The sequence below is a fragment of the Trachurus trachurus genome (assembly GCF_905171665.1).
Source record: "Trachurus trachurus genome assembly, chromosome: 7".
NCBI classification, from domain to species: domain Eukaryota; kingdom Metazoa; phylum Chordata; class Actinopteri; order Carangiformes; family Carangidae; genus Trachurus; species Trachurus trachurus.
The window spans coordinates 2,793,329-2,806,024 of NC_139901.1; the positions used below are offsets into that span (position 1 = coordinate 2,793,329).

Consider the following 12,696-nt stretch of genomic DNA (forward strand, 5'->3'; position numbering starts at 1 on the left):
ATTAAAGCAATGGGCCAATTTGCCAAAATGTTGAACTATCCCTTTAACTTTGTCATCATTGTAGAACTTCAGTTGTTTTAACGATGATGATGAAGGTGACGATGATGATGATGATGATGATGATGATGATGATGATGATGATGATGATGATGATGATGATGATGAAGGTGATGATGATGATGATGATGATGATGATGATGATGAAGGTGATGATGATGATGATGATGATGATGATGATGATGATATGAGCTTGTGTCGTCTGCAGGTGTGTAATAAACGAGACAAGCGTCTCTCTGATCCGATCCTGGAGAAGTACATCATCAACGTGGTCTTTGACACCATCAACGCCTTCTTCAGCTCGCCGTTCTCTGAGAACAGCACCTCTCTGCAGGTCAGGAACAAGATATTATTAACCCTCTGGGGTCAGGGCGATGGCAGGGGGGATTGTTTTACTCTCACTCTTTTTTTAATTAAAGCGGGACACTTCAGCCTTTACGAAGTGTCCACTGGTGTGTCTGGACCCAGAAACAGAGTAGTCCTGACTCAAACATCCATGTCCAACAGGACAGTGGTTCCCAACCTGGGGGGCGCCAAAGATCCAGGGGGGGTCGCGAAGCCCTCTTGATTTTAAGGGGTTTAAATATTAAATAAATGAGTAGGCTAAGCATTTAATTCATATATGTGACAAAATCAACTAAATTCAAGGGCCACATTAAACTTTTATTCATGTATTTAAATAGATAAACAAATAAATGATAGGCCTATATCAATAGATTGAATATCAACAGTTTTAAAACATTAAATACATAATATACAACAGGGCAATATCAGTCACAATAAATACTACTGATAATAGTATTTTTGGTTACAGAAGTTAATACAAATTGATCAAAAAGCTAAGCTAGCAGCAAAAAAAAGAATAAAACTGCTGATCTTCCTATAACGTCATGCAGGGAATGTCATCATCTGTAGCAAGTATGAGCTGAGTAATTGAATTAATAAAAAATACAAACACAATATTTCAGTTTAGCATTGGCTGATACATCAACTTGTTTAATTAAATAACCCCAGATCTGACTTTGAGGTCAAAGTGAAGAATGTCCTGAAAGCTCATCAACTCTGATAGGCCTATATCAACAGATGATTGAATATCAACAGTTTTAAAACATTAAATACATAATATACAGCAGGGCAATATCAGTCACAATGAATTTGAAAAACAGCATGGAACAATGAGAAAAAACCTGTGTAAAATTACAACATATTCTTCAGAACGGGGGGGGGGGGGTCACCAAAGTTTTCAATGGTAAACATATGGGTCCCTTAAGAAAAAGGTTGGGAACCACTGCAATAGGAGACTCCTGCCCCATCACAGGATGGGCCAAAGAGTGTTCATTTACATCAACACATTAGTTCCTTCAATAACGCTGTGACAGCGGCTCCCTGTCCTAGCAGTGAGTGATTGCTGGATTGTTTGTTTGTTTTTAGCCTGTGCGCATGTTGGAGTGATCTATGGACTTTATTGGGTGTTGTGTGTTTGGGGTATTTTAATCTGCCTATTCATATATTGTGTTTTGTTTTTTTCACTGTGCGCTGCTGGGAGTCTGGGACAAACTAATTCCCTCCTCAAGGATTAATAAAGTTCAATCAATCGATCAAGATGGTTGCTTTGTTGCAATTATCGAAAAATCATCTGTAAATGTAATAAATAATGCACAGATAGATTACCATTTACACAAGCTGAGACCAAGACATGGGCCTCATGTGGAAGGAGAAAGTTTGTTCACTGCAGGACAGACACACTGTTTTCATACCAGGAGAGTGGGGCATTTTGTAAATAATATAAATAATATATTTTGTATCATAGTCAAAGCCCTTATTCTCTTCCCCCGAATCCCCAAGACAGTTCTATAGTGCCTAAAAGAAGTTTATAACAATCTTCTGTGTTTCCAACAAATATATGTGAATTTTTTCTGATCATATAGCTCTTTCTACATTCATATGACACAGCATGAATATTCTGAAAGCCCAGGTTGTCCTGAAACAAAGGATGTCAATTACTTGATTGTGCATCACATAGGTTTCACAAACATTAATACACAAGGAGACCAGGAGAAAATCCCACAGACTCTGAATAGAGGGTTAAATATTGAATATTGTAACAGCAACACCTGCAGTCAGGAGATCTCATGATACATAATGTGACTTAATAAATACAATACATGAAGACAAAAAAAAGAAAATTAGAATACTTTTTATTCATTTTATCAGGATTATATTTTTTCTTTTTTTCTCGTTATATCTGCAGGTTTTGTTCATGTATTTGTTTATTTCTTCCTTTGTTTGACATTAGGTTTAATTCCTCGTCTTCTCTCTCTTGCTCTGTCAGACTCATCACACCATTGTGACTCAGCTGCTTCAGTCGTCTGTCCGGCTGCTGGACTGTCCCTGGCTGCAGCAGCAGCACAGGGGACAGGTGGAGACCTGCATCAAGACCCTCGCTATGACAGGTAACACACACACACACACACACACCCACATGCACGTCTCACCCCTGCACAGACTGATCAGTGACTCTCTCTCCTTCTGTTTTCAGCCAAGAGTCGTTCTATCTCTATTCCTCTGGACCTGGAGGCTCAGATCAGCTCCATGTTGTCCACTTCTGCTCTCAACTCTCTGTCCCGCTCCAACCCAAACTACAAGTCGTCCTCCAGGTCCTCCAGACCCATCGCCTCCAGCAACCCCTGGGACTACAAGAACATCATAGAGAAACTACAGGTTTTACTTCCATGTGTATTAAATCAGATGAGTCGCTCAGCTCAGACAGTAAACCAGTGATTCCCAACCAGGGCCATGTGTACCCCTAGGTAGGTTAGCAGGTTAGCAGGCAGCGTCCGGAGCATTTGAGCTACACAAAGCGAAGATGCACATATGGTGCGTTTAAAAAAACATCAATAACAGTCACACTCCTCTCTCGTCTCCTCCCTCCTTTTCCGCTGTCTGAGTGCATTTATTTTTATTTAAACCTTTATTTTAACTCGTTGGTCACTGAGGTTTCCCTCATTTACAGGGACGACGAGTTTACAAGCAGCAGCAGAACATAACAATTACATTTAATAACAGTTGCAGGATGATTTACAAAGTTCAGACACCATACGTTTAAAATCAGCAAGAGTAGGAATAATCTCCAGCCCCAAAGTATGTTGGAGAATATTCCATGAATTGTGAGAGAGGAGGGAGGAGAGAACCCCGCCTGTCAGAGGAGAAGAGAAATGCATTGTAATGAATGTAATGAAATGAGAGAAACACATTGGACTCTGAAACTTCACAAATTAGAGTTTGCTTTTTTATTTAACTCTTTGACTGCCAGCCATTCTCACAGCAGCTACCTCCAGCTTGCCAGGCATTTTCCAGCTTTTCGACTGATCGTTTTAGACCCACCATATATTATGTACTATTACTATATACACATTCAACCCATCAAATTAAAGAAGAGAGTCTCTACTTTCCAGCAATATATAGAATAGAATAGAATAGAATAGAATAGAATAGAATAGAATATAGGTTAGTTTAGCCCAAAAAGCCATTTTGGCACCAAAATCTTGAGAAAAAGGCAGTGAAAGAGTTAATAAAAATAACACCTGTTGTAGGACCTTTTGATTAAAATAAAAATAAAATAATGGTGGTGTAAGGTAGACACTGTATTGAGTATTGAATCCTGTTCATTGGTATCCAGTTTAAACATTTTAGTATTGTGACAATCCTACAACTCTGTGAAGACACATTTAGCTACAACAGACACCAAACCAGCCAAAAACAACTAAAACGCAGGAGAATATGTATAAGAGAGAAATTGCAATGATTTTAATTTCATACTCGGTTGTCTTAAAACGGAAACTCCGTCTCGTAACGTTGTGTTATTATCTCATAGTGTGGTGAATGTGCAGGTCACAACTTGTCCACCAGAGCGTTTTGGAGTTGTTGGATTGTGTATTTGATGAGTTTGATGAGGGAAGAAATCCCACTAGCCTCCGTAGCGTAGCTCTGAGCAGCTCACGGCTCTGCTCCACCGTTCTAAAAACAGATTGCACAGACAATTAAAGCTAACGAACCAACTCCTAAAACTATAGGGATTATGGCAATGGGCCAATATGTCAAAATGTTGAACTATCCCTTTAACGTATTATATGACTATAATAAGACTATATAAGAATCGTCATATGGGTGAGGGGGTACTGGTGGACTGACAAAAAGGCTCAGGGGGTACACAAGACAAAAAAGGCTGGAAACCACTGCAGTAAACCATGAGCTTCAACAACTAACTGTGTGTGTGTGTGTGTGTGTGTGTGTGTGTGTGTGTGTGTGTGTGTGTGTGTGTGTGTGTGTGTGTGTGTGTGTGTGTGTTCAGGACATCATCAACACTCTGGAGGAGCGTTTGAAGCCGCTGGTGAATGCAGAGCTGTCTGTGTTGGTGGACGTCCTCCATCAGCCTGAGCTGCTGTTTCTGGAGGGAACCGACGCCCGGCAGCGCTGCGAGTCCGGAGGCTTCATCTCCAAGTAGGTCCAGGTCCAAGACCTCCTGCTGCACTGACACACTGACAGAGGTCTGACAGGGTTCTTACGGATCCTTAAAAAGTCTTAAAAGGCATTGAATTTATTAATCTAAAAACAAGGCCTTAAATCATTTTTTTCAAAGGTCTTAAAAATGTTAACACTTGGTAAGTGGGATTTTATGATTGTAATTAGTCTCAAATCTCAAAATAATTGGTAACATTCCGACATAGAGAAGTTAGTGGCGGCCGTCAACGCTAAATCTCTCACCGCCACCAGCTCCCGAGTCAGTGTTTTTTTTTTTTCTGACTTTTTATGCATTTATTTTGAAAGGACAGCTGCGGAAAACTCACGCGAGTTTGTAGTTTTAACCAAAGTCCGTACTTTTAATGGAAACACACAGAACTCAAATTTCTTTTTTGTGCATTGCACATTTCCCAGTTATTTTAATCACTTTGGATGGAAACATACGAACGAGCAAACGTGTCCTTTTTAGTTTATCATCTCCTCTCCACAACTACACAGCTGTTAAATGATGTCACTCCCCCCCAATTATTCATGTAGCAGTCGCTTTACCTTGGACCACATAGGAAAGTGGATAAAATTGTCCCTAACCCTATGTATGTGGTGACATTTTTTCTTTTTTTTTGCATTTGTGTTTATTGTGAAGTCTGTCTTAAATTTCATTTCAAGTGGCATTAAAAACGTCTTAAAAAGTCTTAAATTTAACTTGGCTTAAGCTGTAGGAACCCTGTCTGATGTGTGTGTTTGTGTGTGTGTGTGTAGGCTGATCCAGCACACGAAGGCTCTGATGTCGGCAGAGGAGAAGTTGTGTATCAAAGTTCTGAGAACGCTGCAGGAAATGCTGATCAGGACTCTGGACTTTGATGAGAAGGTCAGTTAAACGATTGACGGACCGATGAGGATCTATTAAACCTCTTTAGGATCTGCTACACAACCTCATTTACTTTAGTGAAAAGTTATTCATTTGTATGGAACCAGCCAAGCAAAAATCCTTTAAACTTTTTTTTTTGATTGATTTCAAATGTTGGAAAGGTTTGTTTATAGAATATCTTCATTTAGTCAGAACTGTTTTTGGTTTTGTTTATAGTATTGATGTCATGATATATCTTACCTTACTAGTCTTTCTTATCTCCAGGTATGTTATCGGTTATCGGCCTTTTGAAGCAGAAAGTTATCGGTATCGGTTTTAAAAAATAGTTATCGTGCATCTCCAATTAAGTCTCATACAGTAAATAGATGCTTACACTTTGGTTGCAATCAGGAGCTGTAGTGCCCTCTAGCTTCAGTATGAAAAGAGAAACTGATGGACTCTGATATCTGTTTGACTTTTGTGTGAGAGGACATTTGAATTTCCAGAATAACCATCATTGTCTGATTTGACTCAAATTTAATGGTGTAATTTTTAATGAGATTTATAATAAGATGATCTTAAATGATGAACCAGGAGGCGACTCTGATGCTGCTTTGTGTTACTGCAGGGAATCGCACTGAGGAAAGTTTTACTGCAGAACTACTTGTTTCCAAACAACAAGAAGAACAACCAGAAGAACGACCTGGTAGAGCTCGGAGCTACAGGTTCACTCATTCACTCTCATTCACACTTATTCACACTGACATTCACAGTTAATATCTAAGCTGTCATTTTTTGTTTCAACATCACTGTACTCTTAGTATTCTACCTTCTCTGTTTGATGTTAATGCTCAGTACTGGTGTACCTTCAGAGTTAAAGTCTTCAAACATTTGGGCTCAGTCCTCTTGGAAAGCCATTTTTGTCTCTCAGTATCTTATTAAACGATGAAGCTACAAACACTAATCAACATTAAAGTCAATCCAACAGAGACTGACAGCTGACTCCAGTGTGTGTGTGTGTGTGTGTGTGTCAGGCGTGGAGCAAGAGCGGGACTGGGCAGCGGTGGCGACCATTCAGTGTCGACTGGACCGAGAAGGAGGAACGAAGCTGTTCACAGATCTGGTGATGAGCAGCAAGAACGACAAGATCTTCCAGGAGAGCATCCAGCTGGCCATCTGTCTGCTGGAGGGAGGGAACACTGAGATCCAGGTGAGAACACAGCTCCATGCACAACAGCAGATGAGATCAAGGACATAGCTATAAGCAAATATAAAAAAAAATATTGTGTGTGCATCAGAGGGGAACCCTCTGGGCCTTCAAGGTATTCAGTGAAGGCCTAAGAAAAATATTGAAATATTGTACTACTATAGGCTATATTTATTTATTTTTTATTTTTATTATTTTTTTTTATTTTATACAGTGAGTAACACACAAGTAATATTTTCTAGATCATTGTTATAAAGTTGGACTAATATTTCTTGGGAAACAATGGGTTAATATAATGGAACGGGAAATGGACCAATCACAATTTTTCTTCCAACGGTATCTGGGCAGTAAATCATCGACTCCCCCTGCAGGGCCTTCGCTGGCTGTGACTGAAGGCCCGTGTAATGCAAGTCAATGTGGGCATGAATTGAGATTGACAGGTGTCTTAGCCAATCATATTCCACTGAGTTGTGGGCGGGACCATATCACGACATCTTCCGGGTATTCGCGAATACCCAGCAGAACAACATTGCCGCCAAAATACTGAGGGAGCGGGTTGCCAAGTCCGCTTATTATACGTGACTTTGGGCTTGTTTTTCTGTGAAGTCGCTTATATTGGTAGTCGTGGGTTGCGGGTTTTTGGGCTTGTAGTTAAAGTGTAGTTACTTATTTAGGGCTGCTTCCAGCTCCATGAGTTGTCAAGCAGATATTTTCGACATGTTATTTAAACGCAGGATAGTTTGTCCTCCTGCTGGATGTGTCACCCCCGTTCCCCCCGCCCCTCCCTTCCTCCGTACACACACGGCACTTTGCCCACCGGCGGTGTCACGGAGCTGTCCCCGCTACAGAGAACCCCTCCACGCCGCTGACACCCCCACCACACCCGTCTTAGAGCGACATACACAGCCTCAGTCACTAGCTACTCACCTCATCTACTGTGATGACACGGTCAATATCTATTCAAGTGCAGTTTTGTTGAGACTTGATAAGCCATTTTATTTATTGTTTTGGTTGTGTGTGGTTTTATATTTGAGTGCATCTTTTCTTAACAGAGACAGGGTCTATTCTTGTTTTTGGTTGTGATTTTTATTCAAGTGCAATTTTTGATTTTTGAAAATATAATATAAAAATATAATAATGTATCAAATTAACCTAGATATGTTTAAGCTTCCTTTTGACATTTATGTCATTTTATGTGGTCTTCAAATATGAAAAGCAGAGTGATTTTGGTAAAAACTTGTTTAGATTTATTTATCTATGTAAAGAAATGAAAATAATTCCATTTACAATGAAAAAAAAAGTATTAAATAGTTAATTTGTATTTAATGTTAATGGTTCAAAGGATGTCAGGCTGAAAGGTCGGCCCCCACACATTTTTACCTCACCAAATCTGGCCCTCTTTGCAAAAAGTTTGGGGACCCCTGGTGTAAACCTACAATTTTATACCGGTAGTTTGATAGCCATTAAGGCCAGTGAAAAATGGCTGAGCATTTACAAAGAGCTTGTGCCTTTTTCCCATTTCACCTCAGGAGGTGTTTGTTTTATAGCCACTTTTGGCAGAAATATTAAATCTACAGTGAAATTCAACTGTGTCTAAGCTCAAACAAACACAAAAAACATTATCAAAAATACATCTTTAGTTGTTGAACAGCTCATGATTAACATTTTACTTTAATTCCAGCTAAACAAATAAGTGAATGTGTGATTTGCTTGTTTCATTTTTTTTTTTATTTTTTTTTTAAATAAGTGATTCATGATAGCCAGCTTTGAATGACTGTTTTTCCAGAATCACCTTGTGTGTTGTGAAGCCAGTTAGGGCAAAGGAACATGTAATATGCCGACCATCCATGTGACAAGGCTCTGGCTATTATTTCTATTGCTATGTTTAATTTTTTATTGCTAGATGGTCCTATTGAAGGCCCAGGGTCTGGGTCCATGGTTCGCCACTGGTGTGCATATATATATAGTATATGTAACGGAGGTCCGCGGGTATAGTCACAGTCACGAGGTACCAGTGAGGAGAAGTGACGGCATATGGCGGTTAGCGGTACTGAAGTTAAACTCACTCACCCAGACGTGCTAATCCACTTTCTAAGTGGACAGTGACCTCTTGGAGAAACAGTTAGCATCGTCGCCTGCGGTGCGGGAGACCCAGGTTCGAAACCCACTCAGGGCAGGCCAGACAACATCAGTCACACACACACACACACACACACACATTTATATATACGTATATAATGGATCTGTATTGGCTTACCCCAAGTTTTTAGTATATATTTAAGCAATACATCACTCCGGCGATGACGGCGGACATGCCATGCTGTATAAGCCTCAATTTCAAATAATAGGCTATCCATGTTATGACGATAACTTTTAGGCTATAGCCTATACTCTGCACAGCACAGGCAAATGCCCACATCACCACAGGCGGTGCTTTACAGTCAGGAATTTTTTCAACAGGTCTAACTTGTAAAAAAAAAAAAAAAAAAAGAGCTTATAATAAATCACACAAATCTTCCTATTATTCAAAGATTGGCACAGCGGCCTATTAATAGACAGTATGCTCAGCTCGTTTAAATCTTAATAAACAACATGGAATTATGGGGATTTGTTCTGTAAATTAATATATACATATTATAATTTTATTTTAAACATTTTTAAAACGTTTTTTTTTTATGAGAGGTGCCGGATCTGCCCAAATAAGTACCGGAACACAGGGAGGCCAAAATTAAGAGGTGCCGGATCTTGTTCCGGCAGGATCCGGCTCAAATTAACCCCTGCCAGTAATATGAAAGAGGAATACACCATCAATTTCATATAGTTGCAGAAATACATATTATCTAATAAAATATCCCCACTGTAAAAAAAAGTCACAGCTCAATCCACTCTTCCATTGTAACCGTCGGCGACCTTTTGCTACCTACTGTCACAGTTTCTGTCATCAATAACAAACTTCCATTCATACTTCCCTGATGCAGAGTGATATGCTGTGATAAGGCTTTAGAATTGCTGCTGTGGTATACGCTCATTATATCACAGTTAACAACCAATCAGTTTGCCGGATTTCACCTTTCCGCTATATATATATTATGCTAATTTCAGGGGTTTTTAATATTATATTGGATCCCAGTGGAGCACTATTGAAAGTGTCAATCAGAAGGATAAATATATAAATCAAGTTCAGACAAATAGAGAAATTAAACACGTATGTAAGTAAATAAAGCAAATTAGAACACCATGAAATAAATATATGCTAAACATCGACACAGTCACACCAACAACCTGCACAGATTGTCTCAACAATAATCCCAACTCAGTATTCACATGAATTTTGTAGTTTTTTTCCCCAGATCTTCCAACTGTCCTACACAGTCTTCTCTTGACAACTTTTTTCTAAAGCCAGGAAAGAATTTGAACAAAAAACTTTATATATTGAGGGCAGCATGGAGGGGAGAACCAAAGCATGACTGAGATCTGGACACTGACCTGGCTTCTTTCTCCTGCAGAACTCGTTCTATAAACTGATGATGGGCGACAACAAGTCGGAGAAGTTCTTCAAGGTTCTTCACGACCGGATGAAAGAAGCTCAGACTGACATCAAAGCTACAGTGTCTGTCAACGTTGGAGAGATGACGCACAAGGCCAACGAGAAGGAGCTGGAGAACGGTGAGATGTGAAGTCTGATGGTGATGAAGTTGCCACAACCTCATTACCTGTGCCAAGGTTTCAGACTTAGGGCTCTAATTTCGTAGACCAGGCGCAATCCCGCTTCCTTCCCTCCCACCGGCACAAGTGGCAAAGAGGGAGGAGAGAAGGCGTGGAGTGGGTTTGACACAGCCGAGTCCGTTCTTCACTAATCAAATGAGCTTTTAAATGCGCCACGGGCGAGGCACAAGTTTAATTTCACCATGGAAGAAGGAGACAGCAGTGAGACGGCCAAACTTCTCCCAGGAGGAAACTGATGTTCTGGTCCGGGAGGTCCAAGCTCGCAGGGAGGAGGTTACTGATATTGTTACCCAGGTTTGCTCTGACATACTGAGAACTACCCAGTCTAAAAAAAACAAAAAAAACACACACCCCTTTTCCACTAATAAAGACACTCATATTAAAGGGATAGTTCACCCAAAATTCAAATTTCACTCATTATCTACTCCCCCCCATGTGGACTAAGGGCTGGGAGAAGTTTCAGAGTCCTCTGTGGCTTCTCTGAGTTACAGGGGGTCTCGGCATAGCAGTGCATGTCCATATAACGGTTGCAAATGGATACCAACTGTCTTCGTAACAAAAAGACACACCAAAAAACATCCAAATACCTCCATGCTGCTCGTATGTAATGTCCGTCTTGTATTGAAGCCCCGAAATACGAAATTGTTCCGAAAATCGCACGAGATTTGGACGGAGTAGATAATGAGTGCAATTTGAATTTTGGGTGGACTATCCCTTTAAGTAAGTATATTTAAACTTGTGTGCACAGATCACAACATAAACAAATACCATAACTGGAATGCAATCAGAAACAGCTGTGCGTAAAGAAGGCATCACGGAGCGTCTCTCTTTTTCTTTTTTCTTTAGAATTTACCTGAGATGGGAGATGTCAATATCTGCTCACTATCTGATGCCGAGGCTGATTGTGGTTTGCTGAGAGACATTATAGTTTATTTGTTTCATCACAACGGGACAGTGTGTAGTGTCAACACAGCAGCGACACCCTCACTGTCCTGCTCTTGGGACATCCACGGCTGCTTTATAGTCCCAGTCCCTCCCTGGTTTCATCTGTGTTAATTCAGTCAGGCTGAGTTTCCATTCCGCATGCCGACAGCCTTTGATCTGTCATCAGTGTGACGAGACAATCTATATAGATATACATGTATGTGCTGCTCTTGGCGAAGAGGTTAGCATCGTCACCTCCGGTGCGGGAGGTCGTGGGATCGGACCCCACCTAGGGCAGGCCGTGAGAAACACAACGCAGAGGGCCAGATATGACATCGGCTACACAGAGAGTAGACCAGGTTGGAGCTGGCGAGCTTTCGGCGCACTCTCTGTGCAGCCTTTTGTCACGAAATTGTCAGTGCGCCAAGATGAATCTGTCGACACCTCCCCCTGCTCAATTCAATTCAAGTCAATTTAATTTATTTGAGGTGGGACAGTGCATGTTCATGAACGAAGCATAAAATCGTAAACAAGCCGGATTTTAGCCACAGGCTAATTTCCATCCGTTGTCCCATACATAGATGTTCCCTAGTACAAATATATTAACAATAAATAAAAACAAAAGCATGTTATAAAATAGCAGCATTCAATTTACAGTACAGTAGAATAATAATACAGATTCAGTACAGTACGCCGCCACACCCATTTTACCAAATTCGCTGCGCAGGAGGAGCTGCGCCGGACGAAATGACCACTGCGCCGGCTGCGCTGCGCCACCCTGTGTTGCGCCGCGAAATTAGAGCCCTTAGAGTGAATGAACTGACTGACTTTTTGCAACAGGGGGTTCTACAGCATTAGTACTTCCTGGTTCAGGAGGTCACCCATTGTTGGTCCAGGGTCAGTCCATTGCACCGGCTGCAGCCTCATCCGCACTTCCAGTTCAGCCAGCGGCGGAGCAGAAGGAGGTGGAGATGGAGATGGGGCCGGCCGTCACCATCATGAAGCCAATTCTGAGGTTCCTCCAGCTGCTCTGTGAGAACCACAACCACGACCTGCAGGTTAGTCTCTCCTCACTCATGAACAACCAGGACCTGCAAACCTGACCAAAAACCAGAGCTCAGTGTGAGGAAGAATGAATGAGATAAAGCCTTTTTTTTGTGCGTCTTTCCAGAACTTCCTACGGTGCCAGAACAATAAGACCAACTACAACCTGGTGTGTGAGACGCTTCAGTTCCTGGACATCATGTGTGGAAGCACCACCGGAGGCCTCGGCCTTCTGGGCCTGTACATCAACGAATCAAACGTCCACCTCATCATCCAGACCCTGGAGACACTCACAGAGTACTGTCAGGGCCCCTGCCAGGAGAACCAGGTCAGCAGAGCACAGAGAAGGGAGGAGACAGGGTGTAGAGGC

General features: G+C 41.2%; 1 protein-coding gene across 1 annotated transcript in view; it reads left to right on the forward strand.

Annotated features, from left to right (window-relative positions):
- Positions 1–12,696, forward strand: part of itpr3 (inositol 1,4,5-trisphosphate receptor, type 3) — a gene marked incomplete at its 5' end in the record, with an annotated part of 188,451 nt that overhangs the window by 151,589 nt on the left and 24,166 nt on the right. Inside the window, 10 exons of the mRNA XM_083975602.1 lie at positions 266–391; positions 2,390–2,510; positions 2,597–2,778; positions 4,409–4,557; positions 5,338–5,446; positions 6,054–6,150; positions 6,460–6,635; positions 10,139–10,298; positions 12,204–12,340; positions 12,454–12,654. Of these exons, the coding sequence (XP_083831728.1) occupies positions 266–391; positions 2,390–2,510; positions 2,597–2,778; positions 4,409–4,557; positions 5,338–5,446; positions 6,054–6,150; positions 6,460–6,635; positions 10,139–10,298; positions 12,204–12,340; positions 12,454–12,654 (1,458 nt within the window). The remainder of the gene's footprint in view (positions 1–265; positions 392–2,389; positions 2,511–2,596; positions 2,779–4,408; positions 4,558–5,337; positions 5,447–6,053; positions 6,151–6,459; positions 6,636–10,138; positions 10,299–12,203; positions 12,341–12,453; positions 12,655–12,696) is intronic.